The sequence below is a fragment of the Haliotis rufescens genome, unplaced genomic scaffold (assembly GCF_023055435.1).
Source record: "Haliotis rufescens isolate VD_foot unplaced genomic scaffold, xgHalRufe1.0.p SCAF_34, whole genome shotgun sequence".
In the NCBI taxonomy this organism is placed as follows: domain Eukaryota; kingdom Metazoa; phylum Mollusca; class Gastropoda; order Lepetellida; family Haliotidae; genus Haliotis; species Haliotis rufescens.
The window spans coordinates 3,465,547-3,487,769 of NW_025964046.1; the positions used below are offsets into that span (position 1 = coordinate 3,465,547).

Below are 22,223 nucleotides of genomic sequence, written 5' to 3' on the forward strand. Positions count from 1 at the left end.
ACTCGCTCTTGGGTTTAACGTACTAATATTTCCTTTAACTATAGAACTAGGACCTGTAGATGTGTTTTTCTCTAATTTCTGAGATTCCTAACGGCAATGACTATCACAATACGTTTAAGGAAAATAATAGCGTTGAAGAGCAAATTGAGATAGATTCAAAATCCAATTGAAATATATGCATAAAATGTTGATGCTCACACCAGCTGCACTACAAACATTTGTTATATTTGATCTCTGAAGACACGAGTTTGAGATTCTCTGTACACCACCTTACCAAGAGTTAGGTTTTGGCTGTCCTCGGATTCTTTATTGCTGAGGGAGCAGTCCGTGTCAGGTGCATTGTCGGCAACTACTAGAACCACAGAGACAGAGACTCAGTCATGTAGTTCATACCACATATAAACACATTAAACACTAACGGAAAGTAATAGCGTTGAAGAGCAAATTGAGATGGAATCCAAATCCAAATGAAATATATGTATAAATGTTGATGCTCACTCCAACTGCACTACAAATATTTGTTGTCCACTGTAGCTATATGTACATCGCTAATCTCCCTGTTTCAGAAGCTGGTCAGCTGAACCTTTAGCTTTCAAGATACTTATTATTATTCTTTACAAATTGAAAAATTTAGAAAAATGATTTAGGATTATACATCAAATTATGATCAAATACATCAAGACAAATAAAAGACTTGATAAAAGTTAAAAAAAGCTTCCTATAACTTTTGTTAAATCGTCTTGTTATATTTGATTTCTGAAGTCACGAGTGTGAGATTCTCTGTACACCACCTTACCAGGAGTTAGGTATTGGCTGTCCTCGGATTCTTTATTGCTGAGGGAGCAGTCCGTGTCAGGTGCATTGTCGACAACTACTACAACCACAGAGACAGAGACTCAGTCATGTAGTTCATACCACATATAAACACATTCAACACTAACGGAAAATTGTAAGGAAATCAAGAAACCATTTTAATACCTGCAGTTTCTTTCCTATGGGGTGTCGCATCGGATAATGCAATGTAGGAGTAAGCGTGTTCATCAACAACCACACTGTGCGTCATAACTGAAACACATATTACATATTTTCATTTCAGCCCCTTCATTATATATATTTTGCCGAGGGGCAAACGAAACTATAGCTCTCAGTTAATTTTATCATTAGTTTGATCTTCAAATGAAATTTCCGTAACGGCACTCAGAAACTGTACATAATCGAGTTTTGGCGAAACAAACCAGTGATTGATACTATGAGTAACATTCTTCGCGTGACACCTGACAGTTGCATATATAGAGGGTAATTTACTTCCTTAAAAATCGGGCTTCAGTGATTGGTTGTTGTTTTGTTGTTTAACGCCGCACTCAGCAATATTCCAGCTTTATGACGGCAGTCTGTAAAATAATCGAGTCTTGACCAGACAATCCAGTGATTGACATCATGAGCATCGATCCACACAATTGGGATCGATGACATGTGTCAACCAAGTCAGCGAGCCTGACCACCCGATCCCGTTAGTCGCCATTTACGACATGCATATTCGCCTTTTACGGCAAGCATGGGTTGCTGAAGACGGGTCGGGCTTTAGTGAGATGTCATTCATACACCACAAATGATACGTTTCTGTCAAAATATTCCATTAATTGCCATAGTCCTTTCAAAAGCATGAAAAGCGAAATAATCATTAATTTGACCGTGTGTGCGTTCGTTACATACCGCCGCACCAAATAATATTCCAGCTATGTAACAGCGGCATGTATATAATCGAGTGACTGATATTGCGATACACGCCGTCGGGGTCAATGAGTCCGATCAATTAAATCGCCTCTCACGACCAACATTTGGTCTCCCATTGAGCTTGAGATCCTCTTGAATTGATGTTGTAATCATCATACCATTTCCAGGGTCACCTCTTCCCTGGTCTTCTGGACCTTCTGGACGCGTCCTAGAAATACCCATAAGCTATCATATACATGCATTATTTGTCAAGAAAAAAAATTCCACCGTACCATATATGTATATCACTGTATACAATGTATGACGTTAATGTTATCGATGATGAAAAGATCTTTATACCATTCATCAATGGAGAATACCTTATCCCAACAGAGATATAACATGCAGATGTTAAAGCACGTTGGTTTGACGACAATGTAACCGAACAATCTTATACAGTGAGTGAGATAACGTCGCTTTGTCTGAGACTTCAACCCACGCGCACAGGCATGACACTGACAAACTTAGAAAGATAAGCTTTGCGATTCTAGATCCGAAACTACGATCGTAGGCTTCTGGCACTCCAAAGAGACGTAACTCTACACTGCGAATTAGGCGACCTCTGAAGCCTAGTAGGGGCGGTCTTGTAGCCTAGTGGTTAAATTGTTCGCTCGTTACGCCGGAGACCCGGGTTCAATTCGCGACATGGGTACAATGTGTGAAGCCAATTTCTTGTGTCCCCCGCCCTGATATTGCTGGAATATTGCTAAAACTCACTCACTCACTGCATCCTAATACATTAATATCAAAACAGATACGTTTCGGCAATCAAAGAGGTGGAATGGGACAGTTCGAATCGTACACAGAGCTTGACACTTTACTGGCAATAAATCTTTTTAGAATCTATAATTCCAAAATTGGAAATACACATATAAATGATGTGACTTGAACTCGATTTGTTTTACTGACAAGGAGAACACATTGGAGAACATAATAAAATGAGGTCATGGAAGGTTTATAATGTCAGTGATTCATCCAAAGTGAACTTACATCTCTTTACCAATGTCCCGTCTACCTGTAACATAACGGTATGATTAGCATTAGTTAGTAACATAAGAGTATTGATGTAAGTACCTGCCACTGCTGATTTAGGAATACTTGACATTGAACCTGATAAATATGTTCCCCTGCTTTCAATAACAATATTCCGTGCCTTATTAGTTATCACTTTTATAACAGTTATACCATGGGCATACACAGCGTGTAATTTGGGGCCCGCCAATAGATATTCTGGGAAGCGGATATCGCGGATGCTGGCATTTGTTTTAATGAAAACATACTTTGTTCCAAAAGAGGCTGAAAGTAATAATGGGGCCCCAGGTTTTATACATGCAAGAAATTGGTTGCAAATTAAGCAGAAAATCTTCAGAACGTTTGTAATCAGACACCTTCTTACCTTATACATAGAGCTATTGATTCTGTTGTACACACATGGATGAAAGTGTTGAAATCGTCTTTACAGAAGCTATTGCAAATGCAGGGAATGTAATGAAAAGGAAAGTAACCCCCAACAGAGAAAATAAACAGTGGTTTGACTGGGAATGTGGGTTGTTTAAGATGGGAAGAAACCATTTCAGGAAAATTAAGGATAAAGATTCTCTTGATAAGCTGATTCGAATAACAAGTATAAAGCTATTTTGAGAGAAATCAAACAAACTTTTATGAATGGAACAGAAAACACTAGATGTGAGTATCAGTTCATCAACACAATTTTGACCTAAAAGTAACATAGCCCTTTTGGAGTGATTTAATTGTTTCAAAAATCATTCTTTTCGGTCCTGATTCCACAGAGAACCTGCATTTGAACTTTTTTGATAAGGAATACACATGTTAGATTCCCCAATCTCAAAGGAAGAAATTAAATCCAGTATTCAAACTCCTGGAATTGATGGACTAATAGCGGAATTATTTAAATACTCTCTTGACAACATCCTCCCGTATTTGGAAATATTATTTAATGGTTACCTCAGTGACAGATGTTGAAAATTATGGGGTGATTACTCTCATCAGTATATTCAGTAAGATATGTTTTAGAATTATAAGAAAGTGCTTGGTATTGTGTTCGAGTAAACTTGTTAATATTGAGGAAGAACAAAGGAAGATGATGAATATTTCTTCAAACTTATGGTTCGGAAATATGGGGTTTGCAGAGGTTAAAGAAATTAAATCTCTATATTTGTACGCTTGTGTAAAAGATCACTTGGAGTTAAAGATAATACTTGTTATATATATCTTAAACTATTGGTTAACACTATTGAAAATGCCAGAAAGTTGATCATGCAAAAGTGTTATAATGTGATGTTATTGTATGACACGAGTTTAAAATGAGGCATTCAATGTAAAATGTCTTCTGTATAAATGTTATCAATGTTTCTTAGAGAATCATGTTATGTCTATATCGTCAATAAGACAGACACTTTCTGTTCCGTACTTTCAAGAATGGAGATATTTTGTAGAAGTTTCTAGCAAATGTAAATATTATAAATATTTTTAAAAGCAACTTTTCGAAAAAGTTTTATTTAACTGATGAAAATATAAGAGGCAGCTCACACAAGTAAATTGTTGAAGATGACAAAAATCATTATGTTTAAGATTATGTACACGATGTTCCTTAAATGTCATTGAAGATGAATTTCACGTTTTGCTTGTATGTTGTAGATATGATCATTTAAGGAAAGAATATAATTAACAAAAATACTATTTACATGCAAATAAATATCTTTAATGTGACATGTGAGCATAACGACAATACGAAATATACAGTATATATATCTCTTTATATATCGTGCCATTTTATTAAGAAATAAATCCTTGTAAAACTTTTCAACGTTTCCACATTGAAATGAATTCTATACTAGGGGTCTGTGGCTTCACAGTTACTTGTCATGAATAAACTGAACTGAACTGAACCGAACTGAACTGAACTGAATGTGTTGTGCGACTCATCCTTGATTCATGAAGTACACTGAATGTTTTACACCTAATTATATAGTTAATTATTTACACATTATTCTGTATGCTGTATGCTAACAATGGGACATGACCACATATAAATACCGATCATTTTCCTGACAAAGACAAGGTTCACCGTCACTGCCACACAGATGAACAACGCCAGACCACCCGCAGACCCAACAGCAACATACAGGTTGCACTCTATAAAACACACCAATGCAGTCATATGAGTGAGTGAGTTAAACTTAAAGTCACATCGGCAGTTTTTCAGCCATTTTGTATCTTATATCTTATGCAATCATATCAATAAAGGACAGTAAACAATGTGTAACATATCACAGAATTACATTTAAAACAAGTTGGTACTATCAATACAATATGAACCCGTGCTGTAGATAAACAGCTACACGACAAATATCCATAGTTTAGTGGATAGAGCGTCTGCCCGGAGATCGGAAGGTCGGTGGTTCGATCCCCGGCCACGTCGTACCCTGCCTGGCGCTCGGCAGTAAGGGAGAAGACAAGGGCTGGACGTCGCTGAGTCAGCAAACTGTGTCTGAATGGAGTATTAGTGTTAAACAGCTGCATGGTATCTTAAAGGGCCAGGACTACAACATCGACATAAGACCGGACTTGTGCAAGGAGCCACACATACACGTTCATACACGTCACAATAATTTTCAAACCACATTTTACAACCTCACCAGCTACCACACGTAGCTCACTTTACAAGGGACTTACGGTACTTTTACGGATCCCCAGTAGGATGTACACCACCAATCTAGCTGCAGGAAATTGTTGACGAGTTAAACCAACATTTATAGGAGGACAACAATTTTACATTACCCCAACCAGAATAATATGAGTGAGTGAGTGAGTGAATATGGTCTTACGCCGATTTTAGCAATATTCCAGCAATATCACGGCGGGGGACACCAGAAATGGGCTTCACACATTGTATCCATGTCGGGAATCGAACCTGGATCTTCGGCGTGATGAGCGAACGCTTTAACCACAAGGCTACCCGACCACCCCATTAATATGAGTGAGTATATCAGACACATTGTGACTAGATTACAAGTTATACATATGCATAAATAATGCATATATAGCTGTCGATGATGAAATTACAAATAGACATATAAAAAGGGTAAATGCATTTTTCTGTTATAAGGGGAGTGTTTCATTTCTTCTTCACCCTCTGCATCAGGCCTGTTCCTCTGATGTAGGTACAAGGAAAGAACAGTTCAGCAACCATGACGTATGATTTTTCCTCAGTACGATTGAACTAGTAACACAGCCACATGAATGAACTGTTCTGAAAATGGATAACATAATTCAATATGTCCTTTTAAAGAAATATTTTCTGAATCACCCGCAGTGTGGAGTTTTCTTCCTCAGATTTGGGTTCATTGGAAGGACAGGGAACAATGAACACAAATTAGTGATTATACAATGACCTTTCTTGTCAATGCCCATACACTATTCATAAAAATAACAACATTTTAGGTTCCCAGGTTCTTGCCATAAAATGAATTGTTTGTGGGTTGCGCATACAAGTGGACTGTTTCAGTTATGTCGTGACAACACACAATCTACATGAATTAGCAAGGGGTATTTTAACCTTACTTTATTTACACTGAATCAGAACACTTTTATATTGATCAAGTGATAGTGTGCAGTGTGTTTCTATGTAAAGTGATTGTCACGTTAGATCCGTGTAAAATCGCTCATTCTGGTATGATGAAGTTGGTTTGATTTACAATCTTCTTCGTACACAAACCTGCTACTTTACCTTCCTTAGTGTCGACTGTAGTGCTGGAAAACATCATCGTCGTCATTTTCTTAGTTTGTTGATCAGTCGTTGATGTAGTGCTGGCTGCAAAGTGGGTGACATACATTGTAGTTTCTACTTCTCTACTGACATACTCCCGTTATGCCTATATTATACACTCTTCAAAAAGAAGAAGAAACGCACAGGTAGTATGTAGTTCATGAACCTGACTGCACCAAATATACGGTATATGAATTGAATACATGTTATTTGAAAATGTTGGTGGCCTGATATTCGACAAACGGTGCGTCAAAACGCCGCCATTGTCGATTTGCAATGTCTTTAACAGCATAGTTTTCACACCTGTTCAAAAATTTCATGGAGGGAACCAGTAAAGCAAAACGCACGTGCAAGTTATGGCATTCGTAAATCGTGGTAGTGAACTATAAAAAAGCAAGCATAAGCCAATACCTTGTCATTAGTTCGAAAATGTCAAGACTCGGCGCTGCCGATCAGAGTATCCAAAGAGGGGAATCGCAGTTTTCTGTTGCACACCACTTCAACGTCCACCACAGCACCATTTACCGCCTTTGTGACCGATAAACGCAATTCAATTCGACTGCATACCGTCCGAAAACCGGCCGACCAAGAGTTACCATCCCTGCACAGGAACGCTACATTCGACTGTTCCACCCACGTCGTCGCAATGCCACAGCTACGGAGACTGCAGGACGCACCCCTGGTTTGTGGAGGATATGGTACCAGACTGTCAGGAACCATCTTTGCGAGGCTGAAATCCGACCCAGAAGACCAGTTATCATCCTTGTTTTGCAACAGATCCATCGACAGCAACGCTTGCATTGGTGCCATATTTTACAGCCTTTGGATTTGAAAAACTGGAGACGAGTGCGGTTTAGCGATGAATCACGATTCCTTCTTCACCGGCGAGATGGAAGGCGGCGAAATGAGCGTTTTGTGTACGTGAATTGGACAATTCCGGTGGCGGTAGTGTCATGATGTGTGTGTGTGTGTGGGGGGGGGGGGGGGGGGGGGGGGGGGGGATATCCTACACCCAGAGATTGGTTGTGGTTCAGAGAAATTTGACTGCAAATTGCTACATGAGTCAAATTCTTTAACCTTACCTTCTTCCAATCATTGACCGCCAGAGGAAGCTGTTTCAACGGGACAATGCGGTAGACTACCTCAAAAATGCCAAAATCAATGTCTTGCCCTGGCCGTCAAGATCTCCAGATCTCAACCCAATCGAACACCTCTGGGATAAACTCGATCGACGTGTACGTCAACGTCAGAACACGCCGCAGACACTCGCACAACTGGCCACCGCGTTACAAGCAGAATGGCGCAGAATTCCACAGGACAGATTTCGTACACTTATCCAGTCAGTGCCGAGGAGATGCAGACCATGAGTGCTGCCCGGTGCGGTCACACGAGAGTCCAGCGCAACCTTGTGGCCTTATGTGACATGACAATGAACAGTTTTCAATGCCTTTGTACAACGACAACATGTGACTATTGAGCTCCAAATTTCATATTTGTATCTTTGATATTCAATTAAATATATCGACTTGAAAAGGTACAATAAATTGACTAAAAATCTACCTGTGCGGTTCTTTTTTTGAAGAGTGTATATTATTCTCCATATCCCATGAGAAATGAAGGTTCATTCTCCAGTGAACTCACACAAATAAAAATCTATTCTAATTTATCTAAATAACGTTACTTGGTACATCGAAGGAGATGTATTGATGTGGCGAATATAGCAATGATGTTTTAAATTCAGTTATTCAGACCAATGTATTTGACTAAAATGTATATACAATAATAAACATAAACACTTACTGGTTGGACATTTTGTCATGGGAATGGTGCTTGATCTGTCACTGCTATCTGAAAAACAGAATTACACATATGTGCGTTGTTATGGGAAATAGAGCAATATCAATAAGCTGTGTATATTACATAAACGTAGCTGGAACTAATTTATTATACCAGAATTTATAAGTTTAATGAGATCAAATGGTAACTTCAGAGGACGTATGGCTTTCCTGATCACCCATTGGTCGATTGACATAATGGTTGAGACAAGATAATCTTGCTAGAGAACGGTTTGTGATGGGTTGTAGCATTATGCTTGAATACAGGCATGCAGTCCTACACAACGACTTTTTCAAATTTTCTACACTCTCAGTTTAATATAATGCATGCTATGGAATTCCCTAGGTATATCTAATCAGTCGTTTGTTAAAATACCTAAAATATCAATACATGGAAAACATATCAATGTGTTAAATGTGCCGTCCGTACGTTCGTCGACACCAGTTTCGCGGTCATGTTGTCGGCCTCTGGTCCGATGGAAAAACATTTTTTTTCAAACATTTTTTTTAATAATTTCAGTTGCTGCACTAATATGATGTATCCCATTGAGAAAGAAGTTCCGGGTCGCGAGTATCTTCAACAGTCGTCGAAGTTTATACGCAAATTTGATTCCATGGCAACCAGTCATAATCGGGAAATAGGATAACACACAATGTGTATTTAGTCGATACAACAGTAAAGCTACGCCGTCATCGATATGTTCATAATTCGTTCATAAGGTCACCAATTAAACCATACATACGTATTATTACAATGTTTCTGTGGATAGGTCTAAACCTCGATTTGGTAATGATTTAGCACTGTTACGATGAAAATTGTAATAAAAAGGTAAATTGTAATACTTGCAGCGAATTGTAATAATTTTGACGTAAATTGTAAGAACAACGTAAATTGTAACAATATTTGACGTAAATTGAAATACGCAAATTGTAATAAAAATTGACGTAAATTGTAATAACCTTACTACCGTAGTGTCCAAGACGCCAATTGACTAGAAATGATCTTTGTCAGTTGAGCTTGCGTTTCACATGTACAATTCGAGAAATACTGTGTATGATGACAAACGTACAAAACTGTTAAGTTAGGGATGGTTGGTATAGGCTTTATCGTACAATCGTCATTAAAGGTTGGTGTGAACATCGATAAATTTAAATGACTGAAAGATCCATCCTCGGGTTCAAAATGATGGGTTACACAACCGTATATTCGACAAATAACTTAATTGTGACATATTGTTCAATACTCTTATAAGGCTATTCAAGATGTTTTTTGCATGACTTGCTTCAACAGTACGTTGACCAGCTCGACACGACTGAACGAGTGATGACGAAGGGTACAAACACAGGCTGGTCAACCAGTGTGTCGATTTGAAGTGGAAACGCTATACGAGTTAATAAGGAGTACATGATCCTTTTCTTGAAACAAACGGGGGAATTTAATCATATTTATACAATTCATTTTATTTTGACGAAGAATTTAAATACATCAAATGAGTTGACAGATCCGTGCATACACAAATAACATCCGGTTTCTTCGGATAACTCTTGTACAGTTTCAAAGAGTATACGAATTATCATAAATTTCTTGCAATCAATTGCTGAAATATATCTGCTTGTATCCAAATAGAAAGGAATTGAAAATTTATAATGAAAATATGTTTGTCACTAAAGTAAATTTGCTCTTTGACCTTGAAACGTACTTGAAGATCATTAAACTCGACAATCGTTGGTGGATTGCGCCAAGAAACCTTGATACGAAATATATACGTACAATAATCCCCTGAAAACATAACCTCCTCTGAAAGATTAAGAGGATTAAAGTAATTTGGGCTAACATCAAGCACTGTAATAACATACTCTCTTAAAATTCCAATGAAATGACTGGTTACTTACCAAAAAGTCAAATTATATTTTGCTCCGATTTTTTTACCTAGTTTTAATTGCCTACCCTTATCACTTTTTTTCTGAAATTGAGTTTAAACTTCTAAATTTGAGACTGCAATATATGTCTTCAGAGGGTATTTCATATACTATGTAACAACTGTTTTACCCCATTTCAAATTTGGTTTCATGCTGAATCGCTCTTTTTAACTACTGCTAACACACTCTACATGCAAGGAAAGCATCCCAAACATATATTTATATATATAAATACAATGCGTTGATAACCACGTACTTAACCTACAGAAATATTACTCCAGTGAGTTTATATATATACAACAATGTTCGATATATCAAGTTTCAAAAAGTTCTCACACCCCACACTAATTCTTATTTATTGGAAGTGATGTAATGTTTGTGGCATGCTATCATCTACGTAGAAGATACTACCATCTGCGTAGAAAATACTATCATCTACGTAGAAGATACTATCATCTACGTAGAAGATACTTTCATCTACGTATATGAAAGTATCTTCTACGTAGATGATAGTATGCCATCTAGATACTATCGTCCACTTACATACTTTCATCTACGTACATGATACTGTCATCTAGAGTATGTAGAAGTGCAGTCACGTGTGATACCAATGACATAGAGCTCACATTTACTGTCATTACATACACACCTACATGCGCGCACGCACACACACACACACACACACACACACACAAACGCACGCACGCACACACACACACACACACACACACACACACACACACACACACACACACACACACACACACACACACACACACACATATACATACATATATACATACATACATACATATATACATACATACATACATACATACATACTGGTTTGATAAAGAATGTGGTTATCACAGAAGAGAAGCCTTCCGACTACTCGATGTTTTTAATAGGAAAAAGGATAATGATTCGTAACAAGCCTATTCACTGCAGCGTAAAACATATATGGATATCATAAGGTGTAAGAAAAGAGTTTTTAATGATTTGATTCGTGACAGACTTCTTATCCAATATCAATAACTGCAAAACATTTTGGGAAATGTTAAGAAAATACACTGGTGTTGAAGAAAGGGAATCATCTATCCCCATTAGTGACTGGTTTTCGCATTTTAAAAACATATTCCAAGATGTGCATACCGTTTTCTCTCATGATACTATAGAAGATGGTGTAAATTATCCTTTTGATGATGTCTATCCTTGACAGCCGTATAACTGAAGACGAGGTGTTGCAAGCTATCAATCAATTAAAAAACTGTAAGGTGCCAGGAAATGATTCTCTTATTTCTGAATTTTTCAAAGCATCAAGTGATTTAATAGTACCATACCTAACAACCTTGTTTAACATTTTATTTGAAAATGGTTCGTTTCCCGAGTCGTGGTGTACTGGTGTTATCATACCTCCGCATAAGAAGGGCGATTACTCAAACCCCAATAACTACCGTGGTATCTCCTTGCTCAGCACTTTTTGTAAACTTTATGTATCTGTACTTAATTCAAGACGTACGTTCTGGTCTGATGCGTATGATAAAATTTGTGACTCCCAAGCTGGTTTTAGGAAAGGTTATAGTACTATTGATAATATATTTATTCTGCAGTCTGTAATCCAGCATTATCTGTCTAAGAAGCGTGGTAAATTATATGTTCTTTTTGTTGACTCTAAAAAGGCTTTCGATTTTGTAAATAGATCTAAACTATGGTTAGTTCTTAAATTCAGAGGTGTGTCCCAAAAAATGTTAAATGCATTAGAATCCATCTATTCCTGTGTTAAAAGCTGTGTTAAGATCAGAAATTGTTTTACAGGATGTTTTGATTGCCCTCTAGGACTTCGGCAAGGCTGCGTAATGAGTCCATTTTTATTTTCTATCATTATAAACGACTTAGTTTTGTATATAGAATCAACATGCACTCCAGGTGTCATTAAATCTCTAAAAATGCTTCAACCTCTTCCTTATGATTTGTTTTTCAATTTTTTTAATTCTAAAATATCTCCAATTCTTTTATACGGTGCCGAGATTTGGGGTGTAGATACTTACAAAGAATAAGAGCAAATCCAGGTACTAGCATGTAAACGGGTTAAACAATCTTCATCAAATCATGTGGTTAGGGGGGAATGCGGAAGGTATCCTATGTACATATGTGCTTATAAGCGTGTAGTTACTTATTGGTACAGAATTTTACATTTGCCTGAAAATAGATTAGTTAAGAAATGTTATAGATTATTATTACTTGATGTTAATAATGGTAAGATCAACTGGGTCTCTAAAATCAAACACATTCTCTGTTCCTCTGTTCGTTTGGTTTTGGCTACCTATGGGAGATGCAATTTATTAATAATAGTAGAAGTTTTATCTTGGAATTTGTAAACCGTTTAAAAGCCTCGTCTGAGCAAGATTGGCATGCATCTGTTTTATCAAGCACTAAATCCCAAAGTTACTCTCTTTACAAAATTTCATTTGGCTTAGAAAGCTATATCAAAGAAGTAAATGTTTCAAAATTCAGAGCTGCACTTGCTCAGTTGAGATGCTCCCCCCATTGGCTGTGAATTGAGACCGGTTGATATATTAAGGAAATTAGAGAACAGAGACTGTGTTTGATTTGTAACCAGAATTTTATTGAGAACGAATATCATTTTGTGCTTATATGCAATGCTTATAGTGATTTAAGAGCTGAATACATTCCTCCTAAATATTTTACAACCCCTTCTTATTGAGAACGAATATCATTTTGTGCTTATATGCAATGCTTATAGTGATTTAAGAGCTGAATACATTCCTCCTAAATATTTTACAACCCCTTCTAAAAATAAATTTAATGCTCTTATGTCATCCACTAACTTTAAAATCATACGAAATCTAGCAGTCTACGTTTATAAAGCTTTTCGACTTCGTTCATTACATACACTCTAAATATTTATTTGTATATATGCATGCGTATGTGTATGAATGTGTATGGATATGGATATGTATGTAAAATAGTGGTAATTCTTTTTTCTCCCTCTCTCTGTAAATATTTCTGTGTAATAGGCCTACGACCTAACACTTTTTGTGAATAAACAATTACAACAAAATTACAACATACAGTGCTTGATGTTTGCTGGAATTATTTTAATCCTCTTAAACCCCCATAGAAGATTATCCTCTGAGGTAATTTGTGTCCGTACATATGTCACAAATTAGTGATAACTTATGAAAAACGTAATTATCTGTTTCGAAAATTATGTACCGCATTATACGTGAGGTACCAAATTTGGTATCAAGGTTGCTTGGCGCAATCCACCAACGATTGCCGAGTTTAGAATACTCTTCGTATAAAGTCAAAGAGAATATTTAAGTTAGTGACAAAACTCTTTTCATTATAGATTTTCCATCCTTTCAATTTTGATCAAAACATATATATTTCAGCAATAATTGATTGCAACAAATTTATTATACATTCTGATGCTCTTTGAAACTCAACAAGACATGCCCGAAGATATCGGATATTATTTGTGTATGCTTTGAATTATGATTTCGTGCCGTTATCATGATGGATTCTGTTTTTGTTGTTGGGGCAAGGAGTTATTATCCCAGCAAAAGTTGTCAGTAAGTTGTTGTTAGTTCTTCATGACATTTGAAAGGAATCCAGACAGTTACATTTATTCATTTATTTCATTAAATATACTTCTTCCTATGAAAGGAAATATTTCATGTTATATTAATGATCCATATGTTAATCACACATTGCTACAAATATTGCATAAGTTAACATGGTTTGCATTTATTTATTATTATTTCTTTATCTGTGAGAAGTTCACAGAGATCGAGAATACACAATATCTAATAGTATATGCAATGTAGGTAAAGAATATCCACGCCCCTCTTTTGATATTAATAAAAACATTGTATACAGTTTTATGTATTAAGTATTCTCCTTTCCCATGCATGGGAAATCTATGCTGCATTTGCTGACGACTGTTTTTTTTCCTTTGTCATTGCACAGGAGATCTGTCACTCATTTTTTGTATTTGAATTCTTCGTCAAAATATAATGTATAAATACGATTGAATTGTCTCGTTTGTTTCAAGGAAACGGTCATGTGCTCCTTATCAAATTAAGTAAACCTCCAATGCAAATCGACATAATTTCAGGGTCCGGTTGCACAGAGCTCTCTTCGGTAACTCGTAACTCAATGTTATTGCAATGGACTCCTAGCTAAGCTACTATTGGATGACAAATCAATTAACCTATTTGTCGAATAGACGTACCTAATGTAATCCATCATTTTTAACCTGAGGATGGATCTTTCAGTCATAAATTTCGATGTGTACAGTTGCTAGAGTATCATTCTAACAATATAGACATGACACAAGCTGCACGTAAAATAATTGATAAAGGAAGTCCTTGCGGGTTCACATACCTACATGTACATTGCCCAGGACATTGTCATTATTTGCTTTACATCCTCCGAGCAACGTTAAAAAAATTGAAACTTGAATAATAATAAACTGATATTATGTATATGAACATGTATAAATCAGCTTGCACACAGACTACTGCAGAATGACATGTCATCCATTTGCTAGTTTAGTTTAGTTTATTTACAGAACAAAATGAGAACTGTAATGGGGACAAGTTCTTGCAACTTATTAAACCCCTCTCCGCATAAAATATGTACAAATATACAGTTGCAAAATAAATAAATTTGCTTCAGTCAGTCAAAGTCAGACTTTCCACATTTACACATCAATATATTTGTGTAAGTTTGTTACGTTATAATTATTCCATTGTGTATATTACTACCTACTTTACCAATTGAAATGTGATTCCATTAGGTTAAATATGAACAATTATGATGAAAATCGTCAATAGGATATATTACAATTAAGTACAAAACACACAGAGTATTTCTCAAATAAATAATAAAACTAAGTTCATTCTACTAATTAATACTCTTCTGGACAACCATTGAATTGAAATTCCAATGCGTTTATATATACATATAATTATACAATAATTTCGATGACGACCTCAATCATCCTCCACACCCATACTTTAATGACGATTGTACGATAAACCCTGTACCAACCCTGACAAGGATAGGTTCTAGTCATTTAACGCCTTTGACACTAAACTAATAAGGTAATTACAATTTACGTTAAAAGTTATTACATTTTACCGCAAGTTGAGATTATTACAATTTACGTCAATTTTTATTACAATTTGCGTATTACAATTTACGTCAAATTTTATTACAATTTACGTTGTTATTACAATTTACATCAAAATTATTACAATTTGCTGCAAGTATTACAATTTACCTTTTTATTACAATTTACGTCGTAGCAAGCACACTGCGGAAGCGGCAACACCAGCGCTTAATATTTACTTTCCACTCAAACGACTTTCATGGTGTGAGTTGATTTTTAAAACCAGAACAAAGTGCCCGTTATCGTGCAAAATTGAAAAGGTCGCTAGCTATATCTCGAATATAATAATGCTACAGTTACTGTATGAATAAACTTGCGGAAAATATAGCTAACATGTCTCGGACTGAATATATGTATAATAATAACGTAAAACACTTACTGTTTCCTGTACTTGATTGAGGTGTTGTCACGGGCATGGTGCTTGATTTGCAACTGCCATCTTAAGACAAGAATCACAGTGAATAACGGTGTTATGTGAAATAGAGCTAACTCGAAGAGTTATATACATTGTGAAGTTATCATACTCGACGATCAGTTGAATGAGATCAACGAATAAATCCAGAGTAAAAATAGCTTCCCTGATCACCCATTGGTCGATTTACATATAGGTTAGCACACATGTCGTGAGTGAAGAGAATGTGATGGAGTGCAAGGCAAATACATCTCAATATCTGTGACGTCATGGCATAATAACATTGTCATATAACCTTCTCCTTTGACGTCATAGCCTCTAAAGTCTCGGAACTCTATTGTCTATAATTTACTAACGTTCATTTCATACTACCCTTTCAGTGTTGATTGAAAAGTACATTGTTTCTTAATTATACATTGTTTCATTGTGTCTGCTGTGGCAGATATTTTCCATGAATACGGAAACAGCTTTGTCGCTTATATTCATAAAACATATCATCTTTCTATATTATCCAGCAAACTATATTTTGGACATTAGAATACCGAAAACCTTTTGCATGTAGTCGATTGGAACGAGATTTGTGGATGAATACTCTGTTCCTCAAACCTATCATGGTGATTAGAGGAAATCGATGATGACGTGTTGTATTTCGCAATAACTTCAAGTGTTGGTGTTCTGAATGTAATTTCATTTTCCGCCCATTAATTACAGAATAACCAGTCAGGGACAGATACTCCGCAATTCTAAGTGTTAGCTTTGTTCATCATTTATTAAATTAAAAGAAAGATAAGAAAGAAAAGCGTGTGAAATGTCAAACCTTCAGAGAAGCCTCACTGAAAACAACCTATTGTTAAAAGAGTTAATATTTTCAATTTGTGATGTCATGGACAATGAATGACGTCATATCGAATTTGATCTGATGTTAGATGGGACTGACATCATCCGTCTGTAAACTTCTAAATATTCAATAACGAAAAGGGTGACAAATTGGCAACAAATAATTTTTACGTAGTATATATCTATGAGAGAGAAAATGTGAGATTTAATGTAAGGAAACACTTGCGTGTTTATGTGATTCTCCATTCACTGACATGGTCATTTGCGAGGAAATATCCAATATTTAGATTTCAAATCAAAACGAAATATTGCCGTGAATGGTGTTAATATGATGTCCCAACAAAGCAATATTTATGATGGACCAAATCTGTGTAATGAGAAGTGTATTTGTGAGCGAGAGTTTTATTCGACTTCAAAGTGAGGGTAGAAAAGGAGGAACAAATATAGCTCTTTTGCAGAAGAAACTCTCTCAAATTTCATCCAGATGATCCATTACGTACCAGTACATTCCTCCAACACTAAGCTGACGCCGTGATATAACAGAACTACTGATCCCAGTGGCGTTAAACACACGCACTCACTCATCCACTTACCAGTATGCTTTGCGAAAAAGCGTATAGTCAATTCATAACTTGATTTTTGTCCATTCCTACATGACCATTTAGATCCTTCATCAAGAGTAGAGTGGACTACGAGCATGATGTTATGTCTTGTTAAGTTTGCATCCACAGTAATACGTCCAGCAATAATTCTGTCGAACGTTCCACCGTTAAGTGTCTTGTTGGGTTGTGTATAGCTTGTTTGGAACACTTCAGTGCAGTTTCGATACCATCGCGCTGTTGTTATGTCACCTCCGCTGTCTTCACATGACAGAGTAAACCGCTCTCCGTCTGTTGCACATATTGGCTGTGAGACGATCAGAAGTGGGGAATCCGGATCTGGAAAATAATGATTGTCTTTTCTATTGTACCCTTGTCAGTAAATAGCGTCAGTTTGATTGTACCAGAGGGGTACACGAGGTACGTGATCTAGACTACCAGTTTTAAAACTTCCCTCCTCCCCGAAGCATAAAAGAATTCACTATCTACTCGCGGTTGTGTAAAACTATTGTATTACATATATTATGGATCAAATGAGCAATAGCTGGTTATGTTTTCATAATTCCCTTTTAACTTTGAACACACCACATGAACATTACTACAATTATAATGATGATAACAGTTACTGACCTTGCCCACTCACAGCGGTAATAAATGCAACAGTGTATAACATCAGAGGGGAACTTGACATTCTGCCTCTGTGAAAGATAATCATTGTTAATGAGACAAGAGAACTTTTTTAACAAGGTTTTATAATATCAGCCAAAGTAGAGGAGACTCGAAAGTCTGTACATCAGATATAATAAGTATGGAACTTGGTATATGTAACTGGATAAAGCTTCATGTCAATTTACAGTCGATTGTTTAAGCGTGGCGAATTAATAATTAGGAAGTTTGATACTTACAGGTAAGTGTACACAACCTCCATCTGATCATGAGGGCTGTTTATGACCTGTACATCAGTTTAACGAACGTGCGACACTTGTGAAACCTATTTAAACAAGTTTCCTCTGAGATAAAGTATTTTCCTGTTGGGATACACCCAGCTAAATACGCTGATTAAATTCAAATGAATGAATAATGAAATTATATGCTAAACACTTTTGGAGAGAGGAAACAGTTTCATTCCCCCTATCGCTGCTGATAGCCTTACATGAGCATTAATACAAACAACTTTCAAGCAGTTCAGAATATCCTGAATCAGTTGAGCCACTTTATTATGCACCCGTTAAACAAGCAACCATGATAGTTGTTATCAGAGCTACAGTACATACGTGTGCATGTTCGTTTGTGAGTTAATGTATTTGTTCGTGTGTGTATTCGTGTGTGTTCCTCTGTGTGTGTCCTTGTTCGTTAGTCTGTGTGTGTGTCTGTGTGTGTACAGTGCATGAATATATGTACAGTATCTGTGTGTGTGTGTGTGTGTGTGTGTGTGTGTGTGTGTGCTGTGTGTGCATGCTTGTTCTAGTCTGGACTCATGACGGTATTATGGTGCTAGCCCACTGACATATCATGCCGCAGTGTGACATTGATACCCACTCAGACCACAGGGTCATCTGTTAACGTCCTTGGTATGATGACGACCAAGTGATCATATGACCCACATTATCCTCACCGGGCAGACGCCTTATTGTCGGGAATAATCAAGGTCACTGTATTGTCACCATATGAATGAGTGAGTTAATGCCACAGTCAGCAATAGTCCGGCTTCTTATTCTGCACAGACAAACCAGTGATTGATATTGTGAGCAACGTTCCACGCCTTATGGTAAATAAATCAGTTACTAGATGTTGTTTCGTACATATACAAGTTTTATTTCAAAGGTGTACGTACATGCGTGGACATGCTCATGTAAAGACTGTTAGAATCATCAAAAACAAGAGGTCATTAGTGATTATCAACAACAAACTGTACATACTTTTATTGGTATTAAAGTTAATGTGGTCAGAAGTATAACTACTTTTATATACCCTAAACACAACCCCTTTACACACTTCATACACACGGGCGAACACCCACGCCCACACTCACGACGACACACACACGCACAGACATAAACACACAGCCACACAGACTCACACAAACAGATGAACTAACTGTATTATGTGCCAAATCCACACGCGTTGAAAACACCACTTTACACGCTCACACACACTCTCATACACACATAAAAACAGACAGGTGAGGTGAGGTGACATGGGGTTTAACGTCGCGTCCAAGATTATTGCACTTATTTAGTGACGTGCATGCACGTGTGTGTGACTGCTTGTACTAGTCCGGATTAATGCTGAATCAATAGTGCTAGCCCACTGAGATACCATGCCGCAGTTTAACATGAATACCCACTCAGACACAGTATACTGACTCCGAGCAAGACCAGTTCTTGTTTAAACAACTTAATGCCGAGCGATAGACAGGGTAACAACAAGTACCATCTTTAAACGTCTTTTGGGTATGATGTGGCCGGAATTTGAACCCCGGACATTCCGCTCTACAGGCGGACGCCCTGTGGTGTCAGAGGCCTACATGAACTAAATGCATTAAATGCTAACACTAACGAATACGTGTTGACAAAACAACATTACATACATACAAACGCACGCACAAATACGCCCACTCGGACACTAGAAATAACGGGAAAATAATTGAAATAAAAGAAAATCTAATCGAAGTAACGAAAAAAACGAGAAAATAAACAAATAATTAAAATAACGAGAAAATTCGATGTAAAAACGATATATCTCCCAAAGTGTCACCATCGGGCTTTCATAGAATGCAGACAGAAAGTCAAGCTAATTTATATTTGAACTCTTCGACAGAAAAATAGAAATTAGTGCAATACATAGGGAAAAGCGTGATTTCAATTTGGGACAACGCTTCGTCAAACTGCGCAAGAGTTAAATGTTGAACGTTCTACCGCCTAACATATTCAGCCGAAGAATGCTGAACCTGTTAAAAGAATCTTGTGAAACACCTTTTAGCAGATCAATTTGAGGCAGGCTCTCACAGGTACAGGCCGCACGTTCTTATCTGTTTTCAATGTTGTACACATACAACGATGAATTATGTTGCAAATTATTATTCTGTTCTATTATTAGGTTGTGGTAAAAGTATCACAGATTTCCTTCCGCAACACGTGATTCAAGTTAAGGTTACATGCTTCTGGAACACGCGCTGCCAAATATCTTTCACACACGCACTGTACACAACAATATGGACAGTGACAATAGAGAACTACAAATCAGGAATCACTTTTTTTCTTATAGTGGGTGGGGACTCGGTAGAATAGGGCAAACGAACAAAAACGACCTCCGTCCGGGTCAATTACGGATAAATATGCATAGGGTCAGGTAGGTACTACTTCGGTATTTACAAAAAAAACTATGGCAACTCCTTGTCTATCGGCTATCGAGTCATAATTTACCATCGTGAACTGTGACAAGTTACTGCGGCAGTTGTTCCATTATCAAAATAAATACCTAAGATACCAAAAATCAGCATCTAAATGAGGCGTAGCTGACAGAAACGGCCTCCGTCAGGATAAGTTACGGAAAAATATGCAAAGGGTCAAGAAGGTACTACTTCGTTATTTACAAAAAACCCGTGGCAACTCCTTGTTTATCGGTTATCTACGGAAGCGTAGTAGGGCCACGGTGATATTTCTTTTATCTATGTATTTCATACGTAGGACTTATTATCTCCTACGTAGGACTTACTATCTCTTTCGTAGGACTTAGTAGGGCCTAGAATCACTATATCCTACGTAGGACTTAATATCCCTACGTAGGAGATAGTAAGTCCTACGTAGGAGATACTAAGACCTACGTAAGAAATACTAAGTCCTACGTAGGAGATATATCCTACGTAGGACTTAGTATTTCCTACTAAGTCCTACGTAGGAGATAATAAGTCCTACGTAGGAGATAATAAGTCGAAACAGGTGTAGCTGACATTGGCGATAGCTACAACAACAAGGTATGGATGTTTACCAGTACCATTTACACAGCTTGGATAAATGGCATAGTACATACAAAATAATCACTATTTATTTTGAACATTTCCTTTCAGTGTAACTCGTCCCACGTGTTACATGCCGACAAACAATTTGATTTGATCTGCATGAACGCAAATCTTAAAGCTTTCACAAAAGCGTATAAACATGAACCGGTCATTGACGTATCAGCAAGTTCAGGTACACGAACAGTTAACACAGGTATTTGACACAGATATATTCTCATATTGACTTTTGTTCGAGGTCATATCACCCAAGGCCTGCACCCGTGGCTGGGCAGACAACTGTGTATAGCTGTGATGTGGAGCTGGGGCGGGCTGGCATGTCAGTGGCGTGTTTGCGGCCTCGCCAATGGGAAATGGTGCACCAGCATCTGAATCAAATAGATACCTTGTGTTTCTATGGTAACAAAGTAGTAGCATCACCTAATTAACACATTGATATAGATTCTATAAAAAGACATGTCTATGTAAAGACAAACCGTGTTATTGAAAACGCTCTAAATGGTATAAATGTCTGCCAACGTATATGCATATTGCTAATTTTATTACATATATAATACAATAGACAGGAGCCGCGGGGAAGTGAGTGAGTGGGTGGGTGGAGTGTAGTTACAATCATGATGGTGAGGATACCAGGTGGTCCCACTGGTTGCATCAGCCACAAACACATGCAAAGGCTAGTCAATTAACACTAACCACCGACAGCAAAAATAAAAACCTGATCATGAAACCAGTTTAATACCTGCATCGGAATCTGTAATGTTGGTTTAAGTGTGTCCACTGAGAATCATACTGGGCGCCATGACTGAAACATATTACACAAATCCATATATATTGACAGAG

The 22,223-nt window shown here is 37.1% G+C and overlaps 1 protein-coding gene across 1 annotated transcript in view; it reads right to left on the reverse strand.

The window, feature by feature from the left end:
• The window catches only part of LOC124127150 (dentin sialophosphoprotein-like), a 62,129-nt gene that overhangs the window by 33,759 nt on the left and 6,147 nt on the right, over positions 1 to 22,223 (reverse strand). The window contains exons 3-7 of the mRNA XM_048380921.1: positions 8,363 to 8,410; positions 2,764 to 2,788; positions 1,830 to 1,942; positions 797 to 874; positions 275 to 352 (exon numbers count right to left, since the gene is read on the reverse strand). Coding sequence (XP_048236878.1) covers positions 275 to 352; positions 797 to 874; positions 1,830 to 1,942; positions 2,764 to 2,788; positions 8,363 to 8,410 — 342 coding nt within the window. The remainder of the gene's footprint in view (positions 1 to 274; positions 353 to 796; positions 875 to 1,829; positions 1,943 to 2,763; positions 2,789 to 8,362; positions 8,411 to 22,223) is intronic.